Raw genomic sequence first — 21,706 nt, 5'->3', positions numbered from 1 at the left:
AGGCAACATTCCCTATGCAAAAGGACTTGGACAATGCCAACATTTTGAGACCAAGTTATTGTGAACTGAGCCTTCATCTGATGCAAGCCTTGGATCTTGTTTGAATTCATCTGCTACTCTGTCTTTGTGCTAATTGTTATTTTGACCTTGTGTCTGATGCTTTGCTTTGAGTTGATCAAGGAATATCTCATCTAAGACATGAGAAGACAAAGAAGACTGCCAGCTATGGGAATTGCTTGCTTGGATGTGGCTATCTTTATTTGATGCCTTGATCTTCATGATGTATGATATTGTTCATTGCTTATTGATGATTGCTTGATTAAATTCCAAAGGGAAAATGGGTTTTCTATATGACATTCATGTCGGTTGGATTGCATCCCATTGATCAAATATTTTCAACTCTTAACTTTTAATTTGTGCTTAGGATATCATCTTCATCTCCTCCCACTTCTTAAATTTCAAAATATCTCCCTCTATTCAAAAACCTTCTTTGCTTGTAATTTCAAACTTAGATTTTGTTTTAATGATTAGAAACTTTGGCCTTATGCCAATGAATTTTTAAACCCTTTTTTTCTTAAATCAAATTTGTAAATAAACTTAATAATATTGACTTAACATTTCAAAAAAGACAAAAAGAACTAACAACTTCACTCAACTTTTGACCCTTTGTGCCTTTTCTTATTAAACCTTTATTAAAATAAATTCACCAACTTCTTTGAAATTTTTACCACAAACTACGAGATTTTGATCCCTCATTTCTATATTGGTACGTAGGCATAAGTCTGAAGGTCTTGTCAAACACAAAAATCTAATAAATGAATTCTCTTCTCATCCCGACACTCTATTTTTTATCAAACATCTTTTATACCAAAAACACATACGCACATAAAAAAGGGCTCCCTGTGAGTACCTAGGACACGTTGGGTGCTTACACCTTCCCTCTGTGCAACCAACCCCCTTACCTGTAATCTCTGGAATTTTATTAGTTTTGATTTGAAAACTTCTTATCTTTGGGTTTTGTTCGTACTTTTCCCTTTGGAAACAATAAAAGCGCGGTGGCGACTCTGGTTTTATTGACGTTAAGTTTATCCATAGCTTTTTGATCATGAATTTACCGCTACACTCCTTCCTTCACAAAACTAAGCGGCGTAGGATTTCAAATAATTTGTATCATGTATATAACCTTTGACTATATCTTCATTCATAAAACTAAGTGATGTGAGACTTCTTCAACATGTATATTTTTAACCAACCCCAACAATCTCCATCTTGATTGAAAATAATACATAAGTTTTCATTGTCTTCACCGACAATCGTACTCCACCAAAAAGAGTATCAACATTTATATTTTCAACCAATCTCAACAAAAAATCCATGTTGATCGAAAATAATAGATAACCTTTCATTGTCTTCACCGATAATCAGACTCCACCATAAAAAATATAGTCACTTGAAACTACATCACTCCAAGAATTTTCACATTGTCTTTGTTGACAATCATATTTTTAAAAACTATCATACTCTCTCATGAAGAATATATTTAACTTGAAGATAAATCACTTTAATAATTTCACATTTTCATCACCGACAATCATATACTTTATCATGAAGAATAAGTTTCCCTTGAAGGTAAACCACTCCAAGAATTTCATATGTCAAAAACTAAGTTGAAAACTTATGGTGCAACTTCCTTTTTGATGAGAAGCTCTTCAACCACCAACATAATCTTGAACCTTGTGTAATATTGATTGTATCAACACATATTTTGAATTGAACTTTCCACAAGTCAAAAAAAAAACTCTTCCATCAATTTTCTTTAGCCCAAACCGCACATCGAATTTTGTCTGAGTAATCTGGATAAGTCCAAAACATGAAGACCATCATATCGACGAGACTCTATAAACTTCTTGCATAATAAATTTGTAACGAGAATATTTTTTAGTTCCAAAGATTTTATTTTTAAAGTTAAATTTTTCTACGAAAGTAGAATACCGAAATAACAATTTCGACTCGAAAGAGAGGAAATGGTACTTGACTAAGAAAATTTCTGATTTTTTATTTTTAAAATAATGAAAGAATTTTCTAAATTAGATAAGAAACTACTATTTTCTAAAAGGGATTTTAAACTTGTAGTTTGTATCACGTGAAAGCGGCCGATTGCGAGTTTAAAATCTGATAACATGCACGCGAAATCTGAAGGAACCTCTAACTTAGTTTTTCTGCTAAAAATATTGTTCCGTTATAATAAATGCTGCAATTTATAAGATTAAAAAAAGGTAGATGGAAATCATACTTCGATCTCTCATTATTAAATTTGAATTAAACTGGTAACTTTCATTTCCACATAAACAAACTACACACGTAGTCTTAGATAAACACAACGATAATAGATAACGATACTTGTTGATTGATCTTTGTGGGATCGATAAAACCTTTTATTCTAAAACTAATAAATCCATGCACTTACGGCATACCAATAACCCACATATTAAGATACTTTAGCTTTGATAACTCCGACATGTGAAATTTTCAACTCTAGTGTTATAGCATAAATCATCAAACGTGATTCTAGAAAACCAATTTCTCTTGAACCCTAGAACAAACGTCACAATGTATAGAACAAACTCATGATCATTAATGACAGTCCATCATTGCATAAAATCGGTTGAAGAAACGGATCAAAACAAGTCGAACAGGAGCAAAAATGAAGAAGAAAGATCAAACAATGAGGACAAAATAGCTAAGTATGAAGAAATTGTACTTAGTGGAAAATTAGATGAAAATGGGAGCAAATACGTGCAACCACTGGAATAATCACGCGCAGCATCGTACGCCCGATAGTGATTTAAAGGCTACATCGTGTGCGTGATGCAAGTCATCCTGAGCATGATGGCTCCTTTTTATGGGATTTTCTAACGCATCATAGTCCATTCTGAAGGCTATAAAAGGGGATTTTCTGCAATTTCTCAAGGGTTATGAAATTTGGCATAGAGAGTATGATTTTGCAACATCATAAGTGGTTTTTTAGAGAATTTGGAGCTATTTGAGCCCAATACTTTAAGCGATCTTATATGATATTCTCTTCAATTATTTTTGGTATTGTATTTTGAATTGTGAGTAGCTAAACTCCTCTAGGTTAGGTTGTGTTATGATGAACATATTCCAATATTGTTGGGCAATATGTTGATTTGACTTTACATGAATTCTTTAATCTATAACTTTATTCAATTGTTTCACATTCATAATATTTTTTATGTGAAATACTCTTTTAATCTGATTTTGGACACATAGGGAATACTGACCATTAGTCTATGTGTTGGACCTAGGGCAATTGTTATGCTTAAGCTGGTTAACTATGAATAGTAAACCTCAAGTAGTGGCTAGTGAATTAACACTTTGTTGCATCGCCTAATCCTCCTTACGCTAGTGGATTAAGGATAAGAAGATCTGAGTAGTGATTAGTGAGTTATATCGCAAGGGATTGGTTATATTGATTTTGTTAATTCTCGGTGGTATTATAGTGATGAGATTATTCATGTAAGACATCAAACATCAACAATAGAGAAATAGGGGATTCGATACACAATCTAACCGCTTTCATAATTCAGCTCAATTTTTTGTTATTTTTGCTTTGAAATCTGAAACCCCCCATACTACTTTCTATGTATTGCACACTTTTTGTCTTATTAAAAATCAGTCCATGTGGATTTGATATTTTATTACTGTGACACTATCCGTACACTTACCGAGAAGTCATCAAGTTTTATGCGTCGTTGCTGGGGTTTGTTGATATTTCAACAAGGCAACACTTGTGCAATATTTTACTTTTGTTTTAATTTCTTGTTAATCATAGTGCTACTGAGGTATTTCCTATTTGTGTATGCGCAACTCAGGATCGACGTTGACACCGTTTGATCCAGAAATTGAAAGAGTTGCACGTGTTATCAGGACAATAGTCAGAGAAGCAACTATAGCTGAAAGGATCTTAGTAGAACCAACCGATGTCACTGAAGACTAGGTCAAGTTGTGGTTGTTTGGGTTCTCACTAATTTGAAGGGAAAATGATTGGTTAATTTGAATTCTAAATGGAACAATTTGAACATGGAAGGAGTTGGAGGACAAATTCCTAGAAAGATTCTTCACCACTACTCAGTTTGGCGAGCGAAGAGCATAAATTGTAAATTTTGAGTAGAAGGAAACTGAGTCCCTATATGACTCTTGGGAAAGGTTCAAATTTTTTTACGCGGGTGCCCGAATCATAATATGAATAATATGAAGCAAATGCAGAGTTTCATCAAAGGTCTTAAGAGTCAGACATACATGTTGTTAGATGCTTCCCCGAGAGGCACGATCTGACCACAAGTCAAAGACCTTATTAAGAATATGTGCTTGAATGAGTATTGTTCAAAGAGAGAAAGGTCGATAAAATTGAAACTGTGGGCACGCCTAAAGGTATATTAGTTGTTGATACCGATACTACACTTTTAGCTCAAATTGAATTGTTAAATAAAAAACTAGTTGAAATCAGCTTAGGTAAAGTTAACGTGAGCCATGTACAGCCACTTAGGTGTGATATGTGTGGAAGAGAACATGAAAACGGAAGGTTCTCTTTGGAAGGGTCAAATGAAGAAGTCCAATTTGCTAATTTTTAGAAGAATAACCCTTATTCCAACACCTACAATCCAGGATGGAAGGATCACCCGAATTTCCGTTGGGGCAATAACCAAAATTCAAGTGCTAATACAGGTATGCAACAAGGTCAACAAGCTGTAATCCAAAGGAAACCTTCATAGCTGTAAGAGACCTTGCAAAATTTTATTAAAGTCACTCAAAGTAGTTTTGATCATGTGAGTAAGAACCCTGAAACAATTAATAGAAACCATGACGCGTCCATAAAAAATATGGAGATGCAGATTGATCAGTTATCCATAAAAATAATGGCTTTACCGAGCTCGAGTAGAGGATTTACAGGTAATACTGTAGATAATCCTAAGAAGGTTGCAAGGCTATGGAAATAGGTTTTGAGGTGATCACCAAAAAGGGTGAAGATGAAATAGTTGAAGATGATGTGATTGAGACAGGAGAAGTGAGGATTGAAAAAGAGGAGAGTAACAATCAGGGTGACTAAGAGTAAAGATGAGTCACCATTGAGCCACTAATAGATAAAAACTCCCCTTGGAGAAGAACAAAGAAGCAGATCCTGAATGATCCAAGTCCAGAACTATCGGATTACATAAAACCATCATATCCCATAATTAATAAGGCAAAAATGTTTGCAAAGTTTAAAGAAATGTTGACCACACTTCCAGTAAGTATTTCGTTTCATGAAGTTTTAGAACTACTGCCTATGTTTGCTAAATATATGAAGGCATTAATAAAGGGGACGAAAGCGAAAGTGGTCAAAGAACAGGTAAACACGACTGAAAAAGGTGATATGGTAATGCCTCAAACATTACCACAAAAGTTAAAAGACCCATGTAAGTTTACTATTTCTTGTAATATTGGTGGAGTAAAGTCCCACATGCTTTATGTGATTTAGGATATAGTATAAATGTCATTCCACTGAAAAAAGAGATTTTATTTTTATTTTCAAATCTAGCCTAGAGAAAAGCAATAGCCACTATAAGTGTTCTCCATCATTTGTATTATTCAGTTAAATATCTTTAATGAACGAGTTTGTAGCTGTGTTTTTTCAGATTTACAAGTTTATCACTTTAAGATTGAACAAATAATCCAAAAGGAACTTGACCGTTAGGAAAGTAACTTACAACTTGAAGGCAAATGATGAGAAAATAATCAAAGGACTTGTACTCAACCTTTAGATACCTCAATCAGTAAGGTTTGAGCCAAATAAATTCCATTATTCACTATTCTTTCTTATTTAGTGTATCCATGCATATCTGGTTTGAACTAATTCCGATTAAATTTATCTTGATTGACTAACACACATTGAGGCAGTTGTTTGTTTATAACTTTGAGCCTTTTTAAACCACCCTGTAGTAATGGGTATATCAGTTTCTAATCATTTTGAGCTTAGCCGTATGACTTGAAAGATCTTATCTTTCCACCCTCTCTTTGGAGTTAGGTAGAATTTTAGTTCTTAAAGTGTATCAAAAAGATTAAGTTTGGGGTTGCTCTTGAAAGGGGAGCAAAGTTTTAAGCTTGGGGATTTGGGTACTAGAGAAAATTGGTCAAAATTCAAAAAATATGAGAAAACAAGAAGTGGAAAAACATATTTCTTCAAAAACAAAAAGAGAAAAGAAATAGAATGTTAAGCATAATAAGGACCACAATAAAAAAAATCTCTAGTACCATCAAGAAGGAACAAAGGGGTATGACGATAGAAGGATAACTAGGCACCTAACTCCAAAGGTTTAAATCTACTTTCCAATAAATATCCTACCCAAACATAAGCAAGTTACAACCTAAAATATCCTCAAATGTGTGTGTTTTGATTTCTTTGATGAATTATGTTAGAACAAGATCAAGATAAGCATAACGATTTTGCATGTTGATTGAGAGGTGGCCTTATCCATTGAGTGATTCAAAGTGAGATGAGAGACATGTTTAGTACTCATCAAAGTTTGAGGATGTTTTTCAAATTTTTCGGATAGGAGTTGAAAGCTAGAACGATGGTCAGGTAAAGAAAAAAATTATATGGTGATGTTCAATTGTTATTGTGCGACTTGTTTTTTGTTGAAATATGCAAGTTACAGGCAAGTTACATGAGGACAAGCAACAATTCAAGTTTGGAATTGTGATGACAGTTCATCATTGCATAATATTAGTTGAAGGAACGGATCAAAACAAGTCGAAGAGGAGCAAAAATAAAGAAGAAAGACCAAAGAATAAGGAAAAACTAAATGGATTTTTAGGGCTATAAAAGAGAATTCTTAGGGCTATAAAAGAGAATTTTTTACACTTTCTCAAGGGTTACGAAATTTAACATAGAGACTACGATTTTGCAGCATCAGAAGTAGTTCTTGAGAGCATTTGGAGCCATTGGATGTCAATACTTCAAGGGATCTTATATGATATTCTTTTCAATTGTTTTTGGTATTGTATTTTGAATTATGAGTAGCTAAACTCCTCTAGGTTAGGTTGTATAATGAAAAGTTATTTCAATTTGTTGGGTAATATGTTGATTTGACTTTACATGAATGCTTTAATCTATAATTCTATTCAATTGTTTCTCATTCGTAATGATTTTTATGTGAGATACTCTTTTAATCTGATTTTGGATACATAAGGAATGCTGACCATCAGAGTATGTGTTGGACCTGGGGCAAGTATCATGCTTACATTGGTTAAATAGGAACAGGAAACCCTGAGTAGTGGTTAGTGAATTAATGCTTTGTTGTATCGCATAATCCTATTTATGCTAGTGGACTAGGGATAGGAAGCTTCGAGTAGTGATTAGTGAGCTATATCACAAGGGATTGGTAATAGAGGTTTTGTTAATTCGTCGTGGGATTATAGTGATGATTCATGTAAGGAATCAAATATCAATAATAGAGAAATAGGGGATTCGATACACAACCTGACCGCTTTCATAATTATGTTGAACTCTTTGTTATTTTCTCTTTGAAATATGAAGCCATCCCTTTAATATTTTCTTTGTATTGCACATTTTTTGTCTTGCTAAAAAGAAGTCATTGTGAATTTGATATTTTATTACTATAACATTATCGGTACACTTTCTGAAAAGTCATCAATCATCAAACATTTTAAGTTTGACCATAACAATACTATGAACCTTGAAAGTCTTATCTTCACCAAGGAGAAATAATTTACATTTCTCATACTTCAAAATTTCAAAGTATTCTTTCTTTGGGCCCTTGTGATAAGAGCATCCTGAATCCAAGACCATACTATTTTCATTCTCCAAACTCAACATCGCAAGTGCATCAACACTCTCATTTCCATCTTCATTTGAGGCAATTGCAATTTTAGAAGAATCTTCGTCTCTCAAATGTAATTTTAGCAAAATCTTCATATGTCAAATCCTCTACTATGGATTTGTTCTCTAACTTTTGGAATGAATAGATTTGTTATTTAAAACACAACCAATGAGTCAAAGACTTGGTCATATACAAAGATTCAAGCTTTGCAGACATCAAAGCCACAAACTACTTCCTAGATGACTCCCTTAGAACTTTATCTCCGAGGCATAAGATAATGACATTCTTGGCCTTATCCACCATCTCGACATTCTTATCTTGTGTTAGTCGTGCATGCATCGATGTGTCACCCTTTAATGCTCCAATACAATTTTTAGTATTAACTTTGTTTATCTCTTCACTTTTTATAATGCAAAATAGTTGTTTCCAAAAAACTTCTCCATATTTATTGGTTGAAAAATAGGTTGTAATAGTTGTACCAACAAAAACTACAACGTAATGAGTAAATCATCGTATTCAAGAGGGTGTGTTAACTTTATTCAAAACTAGAGTGAGTGTACTTTTTATTATACGTGTGAGAATTGTAATTTTAATTGTATTGGGATGTGTATAGCGCAATTGATTGGGTTGTAAACTAATTGTACAACTAATTAACTACACTAAAATTAAAGAAATATAATGATAAAAGTGACTAAGACCCTACCACCCCCTTTGAATTATTTTCCCTTTCATGTGAGTAACCAAAGTTTGAAACTATAATAAACCTTTCTAAATTATGGCCTTTATATAACATAGTTACTCAATTAAATTATTGCCAAGTAACCCACTTCGTCTTCTGCGACGTCCTAACATATTTGGGAGAATGTAATCACAAAGAGAAATAGTTTTATGGCATGTAAATAACTATACTAGTTTACAAATAAATTGATCACAAAGTAACCTACTTCATCTACTACAACCTCCCAACACACCTGGGAAAATATCATCGTAATATATGAAGATTTTATAACACATAAAATTTAGAATAATAGGAAATACTAATTATGTCCTATTTATAGTTCTCATAACAATTCTATAATATTATTTTAATTAGATGTGTAATATGAAAGAAATTATTAACCTCAAATAACAATGTATAACATATCAAAAAGAGATTCATTATTGTTACAATCAATAATAATTACATGTTTCAAATGGTTATGACAACATCATCTAATGCGAGTCTGATATAAGAGAACTAGTCACTTTGATAGCAAAGACAAGGCTAATCATATGGGATGAAATTCCAAATGATGCACAAACATTAATTTGAAGATGTTGATCAAACATTTAGAGGCTTTCTTCGCTCTTATGATGAACATTTAGAAGGTATCTTCATTTGATGATTCATACCATGTTTAGGGTTGCACAATATATTTTGTTTGATTTGACCGGATTAGATGATTTCTGATCCAACCGGCTAACTATTCTATCCAATTTTTAAAACATTCACCTAAATCTTTATTTTTCCAATTTATTAAATTATATTTGGGTGTAGTGGGTGCACTACACTAGCCTTTTCCAAAAAATAGCTTTAGTTTTGATGTACATTAATGATATATACTTGAACACCGCTTAGTTTTGTTTAAACACTTTTAGAGTTCACAGCTAAGAGCTATAGTGGTAGGACAAAAAGCAGCAAGCAAATACAAACTAGGGTACAATATTAGCATCAATATGCTCCTATTTAAACATATGCATGTAACCAAACTAATCGGTTCATGCTCCACCAAAAGTTCATATAATTATGTAACAATCATGTAGTGTTAAAATCAGCTTCTTTTAATTAATGGATCAAACCTATAAATCCAATATAATTTGCTCTATATATTATAATAACACTGTTCTTACTTAGGAGTATTATTTCTCAACAATGTGTATAGCTTTGTTTCTATGGCAATCTCATCCACTCTATCCTTTTCTTCTTTTAAACAACAGAGATGAATATCACAATAGGTAAGGTTAAGTAGTATGCATAGTTTTATTATGTTTGATTGTTGTTAATTTTTTTTGGATTCAATTGAAGGGCTACGAAGGAAGTATCATGGTGGGAAGAATGTGATATAGTGGGAGGAAGGGATGAAATAGGAGGAGGGACATGGTTGGCTTGTACTTCACAAGGAAGAGTGGCTTTTCTTACCAATGTTTTGGAGCTTCATATTCACCATGAGGCCAAAACTCGTGGAGACTTACCCCTCATGTATCTCAAGGTAGATAAATAATATGCACAACTATGTGTATAACTCGTCACTCTTTTTTTTATATATATATTTATTGATGAAGTAATAATAATCGTCAAACATCTATTTATATAAGAGAAAAAAAGAATATATATTAAAAATCTAAAATATTTTTACATAATTATCCAATGAAAGAGATATATATTCCGTCATATCATTTTTTTTAAATACTGTTATAATTTGACAGTATTTTGATTGAATGTTTGTATAATACTTTTTTATCCGAACAATACAGTATTTTTAAACTCTTTATATAATTGTAAAATTTTAAATTTAAATATAAATATTTAATTTAATAATATTAATTTTTATTAATTGAGTTAAATTATACAAATAGTTCATTAGTAAAATTAATAACTAAATTTGTATCGATAAAAGATTTTGTAATATTTTATTTAAAATATAAATAAAACTAAATTCATAAAGAGCATGTTGATTTGATTGATAAACAAAATAGTGATAACTATTAAACATACAAACCTCGAGCATTAGAGTTCAACCACATTCAACTTAATAATATCCATGTTTTGCTCCTTTAGCTAATATTTACGTACACATGTGTGATTCTTTAATATGGTGGGAGAGATGATCAAGTCTCTTAATTATATTTTTTATACTTGTTCACTTTGTTAATGAATGGCAGAGCAACAAGAATCCGAAAGAATTTGCAGAAAGCTTAAAAACAGAAGGTGAATATTACAATGGATTCAACTTAATCGTTGCGGATATCACCTCCAAATCCATGGTGTACATCTCCAACAGGCCCAAGGGAAAGCCCATTACCATTCAAGAGGTTCCTCCTGGGCTACATGTTCTTTCAAACGCCAACTTAAATTCACCATGGCATAAGGTTTATTAACATACTTATTACTAATTTCGTCACACTTTCTTATTATTCAACACCAATTCTTGCACTACTATTTTATCTTCTATTTTTGTATAATCTTTATTACAAAACCTTTTAATACAAAACCTTTGTAGGCTCAGCGGCTTCGAATTAGATTCAAAGAACATCTTGAAGAAAATGGAGAAGGTGAGATAAATGTGAAGGAAGTAATTAAAAAGCTAATGAAGGACAAAGTTAAAGCAGACAAAACCATGCTACCTAACATATGCTCACTTGATTGGGAGTTCAATCTCAGTTCCATTTTTGTTCAAGTAGAAACACCATTGGTAAGTTAATTCAAAATAAAATAATAATCATAGAATTAATGGAAATTTATACTAAATTATTCATATAAATTTGCAGGGTTTATATGGCACTAGGAGTAGTGCTGCTATAATGGTTAGATCAAGTGGGAAAGTAAGCTTTTATGAACATTATCTTGATGATGACAACGTGTGGAAGGAGCATGTTATTGATTTCAATATTCAGAAAAAGTAGACAAGAGTTAGGTCTATGTTGAGCTCTTGAATTAATAAGACATTGCTTGTTTTCTTGTGCTTAGTTGTCTTTCATGTATGAGGAAGGTATCATGTTAACTCATCCTTTCTCTTCACATTTAAATATTTCTATCTGTATTCAATAAATGTCTCATGAATGAGCATAACGTGTATGGATAATTAACAACTAAATAAATTTGATCATGGATCAAATTCAAATATTCATATCTTTTTAGCACAAATACAAGTGAAATACTTTCAAATAAAGAATGAGAAAATCTATGGTTAGCTATGCTGAAAACCGCATCTAATTTGTAGTTAATCACTATCAAACAAAATTGATTGGAGATTAATTTTGGATTAACAATTATATATGCAGCGCTTAATTATCTAGTCCAAAATTTTCTAAGAAAGTTCAAACTAATATATTTCTTTTGTCTTAAAAATACAAAATTTTAAAGGGTTAAAATCCGTAAACAAACTCAACCAAGGGTAATAACACGAGAGACCATAATGTTGATCAATTAAACAATGATAATCTATATATACTGACTGCTAAAGAAATCATGTGAAATTCATCAACTTACCAACATTACCAATAAATATAAGAGTCAACTGCCTAGCCTCCATATGTATAACTTCTTGAAGAGAAAAAAAAATTCACCTTTCGCAAAGAACACTTCAAAAAGACACTATCATATACTTCTTTAACATATATGATATCAGAGTCAAATAGATACATCATGTAGCTATTTTTTTTTTTTAATAATGTGATCAATTGATGTAAATGCGACGTTATACTTACTTATGCCTTGTTGTATTATTTATTTTAATTTACTAAAAAAAAAAGTAGAACTAGGTCATATCCTCTCATACAATTTAAATAACAAATTATAATGTTATTATTGTAGTGTATACGATTATGTGTACTGTAGAGATGTATTTTATTTCAGTGATGTGGTTTAAGTTAACTTTTGTTTTTCTCTTTGATTAAAATTAAAATGAAATAAAAATTGTTTCATATTGCACAAAGATCTGGGATCCACTGTTCCGCGTTTGTCAAAGATTCAATAACACAAGATCCATTATTCAGCCTACTACGGCATATTCAAGGTATACATATCTTCATAAAGGATTATCAGGTAGACAATCTCTAATATCCATTTTTACTATCACTATCTTGAACCCTAAATTGACATGGGCGTTGGAGTGTTAACCATGTAGGTACCTCCCGTATGTCCATTGTATCGGAGATGACAAACACTGATTAACAGTCACACATCAAGATCAACACCTCTAGTATGAGAAGCATTGTGATCGCAATCTTTGATACACGTTGTCACATCGATGAAGTGCTTCGGAAGCTTCGCTCAACCGTAATGTGTTGCAATTATCCCCATTTTTGGTTCCGCAACGAAACAATGTGTCATCAATGAGAATCGACTTCTAATTCCTACGATTTCCACAATTCCATCACAGACCCAGGCATGGTCAAAAGTAATCACCTCCAAGAGATGTGACGGATCCAATATCACCTCAGACAATCAATGTCGGATGTCTCTTCATCGTAAACATCTTCTGCCAACCATGATACCACCGGGAGAATGAAGTTATGGAGTTGGTTGTCGCCCAATACTGCATCTCAGACAATTCGATACATAAATTGCACTTCAGGTCCAACACCCCGGGAAATTGAGGGTAGCTCCAAACTTCATACCATCCACATGAATGCGGCAACTCGACGTCCCCCAAAAGGGGAGATGCGTGAGACGCGTCCTTAGAAACAACTTCTAAAGATGAAGAGTCGCCGGGAAAGATTTGCTTGCTGCTATTTGTCGGGCATTCCCTTCATCCAAGTTCTCCCCTTCAAACCCCTCAACCGAGTGTAGCCGCATGGACCCGAACCTCGCCATGGGTCTTCAGTCGGTGTGGTCGTTCAAGATCCGCAGAGGGGAGTTTCCCCGGCTCCTACTTCTCGCATCACGAGAATCCTAAGCGAGGTATGAACCCAAGAAATCTGGGCAGTAGAGGTCGGACATATCACCAACCAAGGGTTTGTCCCTCCAAGGCGACCTGAACATTAAGATGCCCTGTCGACACATCCAAAAGCCAACACCCGGTAAGCACTTACGCCTGGTCGCAAGATTTAATTCATGTATTTGTAAGTTAATTATATAAAAGTGAAAATATATATATATATATATATATATATATATATATATATATATATATATATATATATATATATATATATATATATATATATATATATATATATATATATATATATATATATATATATATAATACTCTTGTTGCTCTGCTTTATGCCTTGTCCCTACTTTAGGGTACCAAAACGTGAATGTATGTTGCAGCGAATCGGGGAACAACCAATACAGTTGATGCACGTCATAACCAATATTGTTGAGCCATTTTTATGGTCTTGTGATGTTTGACTTTTTGTTTGGGCCTTGGTCATGGTTAATTTGACTTTTGTTTGATCAAAACCATTGGATTTAGGGGATTAATGAAATGTACATTTTATCTCCCCAAATGAATGAATGGTATTGATCAGATGAAATTCCTCTCATGATTAATTTGTGTTTCTATCTCCCCCTCCCACTTCATCTTCATCCCTATTCTTCCACATTCCCTTATTGACCAATGAAATCTCTTTATGTCTAAATGTTAATTGATTCATCAATGACCTTGTGTCAGATGAATCAATACAAGTCTGACTGAGATATGTCCTTCCCATTTTCTTTTAGTGTGTGGTATGTTTTAGGAGTTTGGTTCTTTGTACAAAATCTCTAACATGCATTAACACCTATATTTTTATTACCCGGTCTCAGCTAGTTGTGACTTTTACATAAGTCTAAATATGGTTTCTTAACATAGAGCTAAATTTGATCAAGAATGTATAACATTCTAGTAAGTGAGATTGTAAGTCTCTCATTCTTCATGGCATTATGTGGAAACTTGACCTTTTTTCCTTTCATGAGAGCTAGTGGCACACTTGTTGAATTATCCAAGTTGGAGCCCTTCTCATGGAAGATGTCTTGGTTTAAGGATTCATACTTGTGAATCTAAGTAAGTTGCCGTAAGCTTCAAAATTTTCATCAGGATCCAGAATCTAATGACCATTTGTAGAACCTTAATCCTTTGGCCAACTAGGAAAGATGGTTGCGTAGTGCGGGTCCGCGAGATGAATTTCTCGTTGGATCGATGCAAGAACCTCACTTAGAATAGATTTTTTGGATGAAGTTGACGTCCGGCAAGTAAGTTGCCACAGGCAGCAAACAGTCTAATGGATCCATGACTCTAGGAACTTTCTTTGAAACCCTAGATCATACCCGGTGAGAATCCATTCTTGGAAAGCAATCAAATTCATCAGTACCTCATACTTTTGAACCTGTGTATTGAACAAAACAAATATGCATGGCTTGCATTGCATTCATTCACATTCCATTGCATTTGCATCTCATAAGAATGCCTGTCATTTTCCATACAAAATACAAAAAAACTCATCCATCCTTTGTCCATGATCAGCAAAGTGATTTTCGACACGCGTTTAGAACAAAGAACCATGTCTCAAGAGATGATGGATGAGCTAAGGAAAAGTCAAAAAGCATTAAAAGAGGAACTAAATCTTTTAAAAATCCAGATGGGATGGGTCTTGGAAACCCTGCAAGCCTTGTTGAGAAAAGAGGATCATCCAATACATATTGTTGCAACGGAGGGAGCTACTAATCCACATCCATCCGGTGTTACCCCAAGTCAAGGGCAATTCTATATGGCAACTCCTCATCTACCGACATATGGCCCTCCCTCAGGATGTCATCATCAACATCCTATGGCTCTTCCTCCTCAAAATCACCGAAGTCAGGTTTGGAACAAAAATCAGAATCAGAACAAGGGGAATAAAGACCATAACGACCCGATTTCGTTGCCATATAACAAGCTCTACCCGCAGCTGATCCAGAATGTTTTGGTGACCCCTCGAGCTCTCACACCTACGTCACCATACCTGTCATGGTACAATCCAAATGCAACATATGAATTCCATAAAGGGGCAGTGGGACATGACCAGATTCTTGCTTAGTGCGGAAAGCCTTAGTACGAGAATTGATTAACAAAAAGAGATTAGTCTTTGAAGAAGATCATCCCGAAGGTCAAGTGCGGATACCATACTGGAACAATGGGGCACTCCATCGAGGAATGCAAGAGTTTTAAGTTCAAGCTACAAATATTGATTGACATAAGGTCACCAACAATCAAGGAGGAAGGCTCAGGTACATATATATTGATTTCTGGGCCAGGTAATGAGAAAGTCAAAGGACCCCTGAAACCCCTTAAGGTTTTGTACCACAAGGAAGAGGTCAAGGATGTGGCTAACGAGATATCATTATTTCCCGGTAAGAGCATTGAAATATCGCCTTGGATTTCCAATGTCACGACCCATTCCGACGGAAGTAAAGGAGAAGTGAGTATTGGGTCCAAGATGGATGCGTCCAATGATGAGATTGAAGGAAAAGAATTTGAAGATCGTCGTGCCAATGTCAAAAAGCTTATTGATCCCAACCTTCAAGTGGATGAAAATGAGCAGTTAATAACACCCAAAGTTTCATACCAGTAAACACTACCTTTTAGTCTTCATTGCCAACAATCCTGGTTTGATACTCACCCAAATCAATGAGCCCAAGGCCAGAGATATCAAACTAACATCATAATCAACCTAGGCCTCAAAATAACTTGGAAAGAAAGAATACTCCTCGTCATCCAATTCCCATGACATATAGACAACTTCTACAACCTATGATTCAAAACTCGTTGGTGGTTCCCAAGTCTCTCAAGCCGATTCCACAGTTGTAACCACCTGGGTATGGCCCAAATGTTCCATGTAGATATCATGTTGGATCAGAAGGGAACTCAACTAAAGACTACAACACTTTCAAAGCCAACGCACAATAGTTGATTGACAACAGGTACATAGCCTTTCAAGAAGGAAACTTGGTGGTGAACGTCAACCTATCTCCCAAATAAATGTGAAGACCTCAAGGGGCACCTCCCAAAGTCAATGGATCAAGTTTGAAGAAGTCAATTCCCTAAAGCTGGCAATCATTCGGCTGATTCAACATTTCTTTTGTAATTTCCTTGCATGTTGATTGTTAGTTGCTTTTAAGCATTGTTTTTTCTTTGAATTGGTAAGATTAATGAAATGTTTATGCATCTTTTGGATTAATCCATTCGTATTCACTCGTTTTTCATTTTAAAAACAAAAATACTTCTCTCATTCACTTTTGTTTATCAAACTGTTGTGTTAAAAAAGATTGGAAGGAGGATGATGAAAATGAAACACCTAAAATTGTTGTGACTTGCTTTTGAAGAAAACCTTGTCGATGATGTAACGCATTATTTCAAATCCCCAAACACTAAAGATATAAGGAGTTAATCCCTAGTCAACCACTTTGAATCTAGAAGTTGGTGTTTCTTTCGTATCTAAAACCTTTAATCTTAACTTGTGGAAGGGTAGTTGTGTTCAGATAGTTTAACTATGCATTCGATCTTTCAAAAGAATTTGTCCATCTGTACACCCTCTAATTAGGTTCAACCGCATGTTATCCTTCGCACACTGAAGTGTCGAAGAAGCTGAGAAAAGCTAAAATTAGTGTTGGTTGATCCTAATCAACCAATAATGTGGCTGTCAACACCTTTAAAAAAAAGAGAAAAAAGCCTGCTAATTAAAATACCACAAAATGACTTAGGCAAAAGTTAGGACATCCTGATGGACCGGAAGCTTCAAAGAAGCGGTCCAGACAAAATTAGGGATAAATAAAAACAAAAAAATAGGTCCTCAAATCCTCAACAAAACAAAGCAAAATAAGGTTACTTCCATTTCAAGAAAGTTCGTCTTGAATCCTCATCACACCTTCGAACCCTCTTGGAAGTCGAATGCGTGTATCGAATTAACTGAATGTAGGAATTGAAGATCATCAAAAAGAAGAGGTGGGTTAAAAATAAATTTAAGCCTTATATCCTTTTGTTTAAAATATGTGAACCAGACCAAATTATAATCCTTAAAAGACCTAATTAAGGCATGGTTTATTCTGAAAGCACACTACGATAAGGTTGTGTTAACCTGACTCCAAACGATTTTTGTTAATCATTTGATCGCACCAACTTGCATACTGTGAATGACTAGATCATCATTGTGTTCTTATCAGTGACCCGTTCACTGTATTTCACTCGTTCGTGTCAATAAATTTTGATTTCAATTTTTTACATAAGCACTGCATTAAAATTACCATTTTTGAATGAACAATATTATTTGCGAGTCAACACTTAGCATTAAATAAATTCCAACAATATATAATTGAGGAACTTGATAAAGTGAAAGAAGTCCAATCATGGGAAAGTCACCTTGAGTGTCAGTAAATCCGAGCCAATCATCCCAAGGGTCAGTTGACCAAGAGTAATTTACTTTAAGACTCAGACTGGGACAAGCCACCTCAGAAGCTCATTGAATCCAACTAGCCGAGGACAATCAATCAGAAATCTACATTCCAGGTTTTGGTTAGTTAGGGTCGGATCACTACGACATTCAAACCTTGGGGCAAGCCATCTCGAGGTCGTCTCATGGTAAGTTGTTTCCAAGCTTACTTTCAAGGTGAACATCTTCAAAGACCCAATAGACTGGGGCAAGATGAGCCACAAAGCGACATACCCCCTTCATGCTTTCAAATTTCTCAAAGAAATTCTTCCATACGTCAACAACTATTGAGTTTAAGGCGAGTGCCCGAAAATTATGCTAGCACGATTCTTTAATCCTCCAAAAGGATCCATTTGGATAAGTTGTGGCTGTCAAGCTTGATAGAATTCTCCTATGATAACATCTATCACAAAATATTTGGTTGAGTTCTCGGTGTTGAGGAATCATGACCTCCATAAAAAACCTTTACAAACTCTCAGTCCACTCAAGTGTCAGCATTTTCATATCATGATCATTCATATATCATGCATAAAAATATTTCAAATCATGCACAGACGAAATGTACTTCGCGCTCATTTTGCATTGATCCAGGTCTTGTTGTTGATCCTATATCCTTTGACCTCTAATCCCAGTTTGTCTTTGGTGCCCTTAAACCATTATCTGGTTTTCACAGTCATTTTCAAAGTCCAATTGTTTTTGGCACTTATCTGTTAAAAGTTGGTTGTAATACATTGCTTACGGTCAAAGTCCAATTGTTGTTGGCACCTATCCATTAAAAGCTGGTTGTAATCCATTGCTTACGGTCAAAATCCAATTGTTGTGGGCACCTATTCGTTAAAAGCTGGTTGTAACCCATTGCTTACGGTCAAAGTCCAATTGTTGTTGGCACGTACAGAGAGTTTGATTACCTTGTCTTTCCTGATGGTTCCATGAAAGTCATGTATGACTCATCATCTTGAGGAATTCCCAGAAGCTTGGAGGTTTTTCGTGTTAGAAAACTCCAATGATATTAGTTTTATTTGATTTCTTTGTAAAGAATCATCGTAGCCTTTTGCGTGGATGATCTACTTATAAGAAGGCTCCCGTTTATCTTTGTTTTGCATAAATTCCCTGTTAGGAATCTCCAAAATATTTGATCGGATGAATTTCTTGTGAGAAATCTCCATAATTGTCAGATGTATTCTAAACTGTCAGGTCATGTATGAACCTGTTGATAAAACTTTCTTTGTATGTTTTCCAATATTCTCAGCTCATGTATGAACCTGTTGTTGAAGTTTTCTTTGGGTTTTCTAGTGTTGACAGGCCATGTATGAACCTGTTGTTAAAATCTCTGTGAAACCTCCAGAATTGTCAAGTCATGCATGAACCTATGGATATACTTTCTTTGAATTTTCTAGTGTCGTCGGGTCATGTATGAACATGTTGATAAAACTCCCCTTTAATTTTTTCCCAAGTATTGTCAGGTCATGTCTGAACCTGTGAAAACTTTGTTTAAATATCCTAATGTTGAGGTCATGTATGAACCTATTTATTAAATTTTCCTTAATTTTCTAGCATTGTCAGGTCATGTTTGAACTTGTTCTTGAAACTCTTTGAATTTTCCAATGATGTCAGGTCATGTATGAGCCTGTTGATGGAACTTTTCTTTGTATATTTGCAGGTATTGTCTGGTCATGTTTGAACCTGCTGATGGATCCTTTTGATATCCCTCAGCATTGTCAAGTCATGTTTGAACCTATTATTTAAAGTCTTTGAATATTCCAATGGTAAGGTCATGTATGGAGTCTTTGATTTTTTCCGGTGTTGTCAGATCGTGTATGAACATATTGACTAGACTTTCCTTGATATTTAGGTTGTCATCAGGTCAATGTATGAACCTGTTTGTTCGAACATTCTTTGTATGTTCCCTAATTCTTCCAGGTCACGTTTGAACTAGTTAATTGAGCACTCTTTGAATATTCTAGTGTTGTCATGTCATGTTTGAACCAGTTGTTGAAAATTCTTTGAATATCCTGGTGTTGTCGGGTCACGCATGAACCTGTTGTTAAAATCTCTTTGCATATTTCCCAGTTGTCTTTCCTCCAGCAGAATTGTTATCCGTAATGAATTTCTATCCTCATTTTTTGTTTTTTGTGGGTCACCTTTACCATATGTATCCATCATTCCCCGCAGATCTTTGTTTCATTCTGCATTCAATATAAAACATTCTGCTAAGGTTTATCTTATGTCTGATCATATTGCCAGCAAATCAAAAACAAAAAGAGTCATTCATACATTCATAACATCTCATATCATATCATATCATTTGCATTTCAGGATCAAAATCCTGGTCTTCTTAGTATTTAACCATCTCCCATTATGATCATATGAAGAGTTTCCTACTTCATATTCTCTAATTGAAGATACTTAAATAGGGGCAACTGTCACACCTAGGGGTAGCAAAACGGGCCCGGCCCGCGGGCCATGCCCGTTTTACCCGTCATTTTTGGCGGGTCGGGCCAAGGATTTAGGCCCTCACCCTCAAATGTGTCTGCCCCGCCCCGCCCCGTTTTTTTCGCGGGCTTTTGCGGGCACGTGTGTTTACATAAATTTTTGTATTTTTAGGCTTAAAGAGTGCAGTGCCCGCGGGCTTTCCCCGCCCCACCCTCACTTTTTTGCGGGGCGGGTCTAAGTTTTAGGCCCACATCCTCAACTATGACCGCCCCGCCCCGCCCCGTTTTTTTGCGGGCTTTTGTGGGGCGGGCATACCCGTTTGCCACCCCTAGTCACACCCCGATTTTGACCCTGAATTACCAATTTAACACATTCGTCATAGTCGTTGCATCTTTACATATCATAACATGCATTCCATACCGCATAATGCCTAGAATGTCAGTCGAACTAAATTTTTAAATCTACAGACAAACCGGTTGAATCAATTATCAAATGTGTGTCAAAATAGTAGACGAAAAAATTTCAAAATCAAGCTTGCAGATATGAGTTTTACTGATCTACGTTTCACGTAGTTCAATCTGACGTACTCGTTTTAATTTTTGGACTACTTTTTCGGTCGCATTTCCATCAGTCTGAGTCTTTTAACCGGTCAAAATTTATTTCAAAATTGGTTCAAACGCTGCATATTTCCCAGCGGCACATAACACTCTCTGAATTTCAAAAAAAAGGAAGTCAATAAAGTGAAGAAAAGAGAGATTGGCAATTGTTGTTTTTTACCTTAAACTTTACAACCACAAAAAAAAATTCTTTTTCTCATCTTCAATATGCAGTGAACCACCAAGAGACTCCATCTATAACCTTACAATAACATATTTTCTAAGTTTTTGCTTCTCAATTCCATAACTACACAAACCATAAAATCATGAACCACTTTTCTATTAACCACCAACACCATAACTTTCATACTCCTTCTCACATAACAACAACACAAATCACATAACTTTCATCTTCACTACACACTCTTCCGTAACTGCATTACTATTAGATTTGTTTTGGTATTTACTTCTTATAATTTTTTTATTCAAATCGAATTCATGCATTATTTTTATTGGATTTGAGATTAGTCTGAGTTGTTCTTGTTGTTCCATTTTGTATCTTTAATAAAAGAGAGAGAGAGAATAATAGTTAATTTATTTGTTTTCAATGGATCCAATGATTATA

At 34.5% G+C, this 21,706-nt stretch overlaps 1 protein-coding gene across 1 annotated transcript; it reads left to right on the top strand.

Moving 5' to 3' along the window:
• Positions 1–9,756: 9,756 nt before the first annotated feature.
• Positions 9,757–11,722, top strand: LOC127088243 (uncharacterized). The gene is made up of 5 exons (XM_051029157.1): positions 9,757–9,896; positions 9,967–10,150; positions 10,824–11,030; positions 11,162–11,353; positions 11,430–11,722. Exons 1-5 carry the CDS (start codon positions 9,814–9,816, stop codon positions 11,562–11,564), a joined length of 801 nt encoding a protein of 266 aa, XP_050885114.1. The 5' UTR covers positions 9,757–9,813; the 3' UTR covers positions 11,565–11,722.
• Positions 11,723–21,706: the final 9,984 nt, after the last annotated feature.

Source organism: Lathyrus oleraceus, chromosome 5 (assembly GCF_024323335.1).
Source record: "Lathyrus oleraceus cultivar Zhongwan6 chromosome 5, CAAS_Psat_ZW6_1.0, whole genome shotgun sequence".
Lineage (NCBI taxonomy): Eukaryota > Viridiplantae > Streptophyta > Magnoliopsida > Fabales > Fabaceae > Lathyrus > Lathyrus oleraceus.
Note: the sequence above shows the minus strand (reverse complement) of the source record. Positions and strands in the feature narration are given on the sequence as shown.

What these genes read in the sequence shown, in the direction of transcription:
- LOC127088243 (XM_051029157.1), top strand. Translation starts at nt 9,814, where the DNA reads ATGTGTATAGCTTTGTTTCTATGGCAATCTCATCCACTCTATCCTTTT. An exon ending in AGAGATGAATATCACAATAG is followed by an intron (nt 9,897 to 9,966) that starts GTAAGGTTAAGT and finishes ATTCAATTGAAG; the next exon opens with GGCTACGAAGGAAGTATCAT. An exon ending in TTCAAGTAGAAACACCATTG is followed by an intron (nt 11,354 to 11,429) that starts GTAAGTTAATTC and finishes ATAAATTTGCAG; the next exon opens with GGTTTATATGGCACTAGGAG.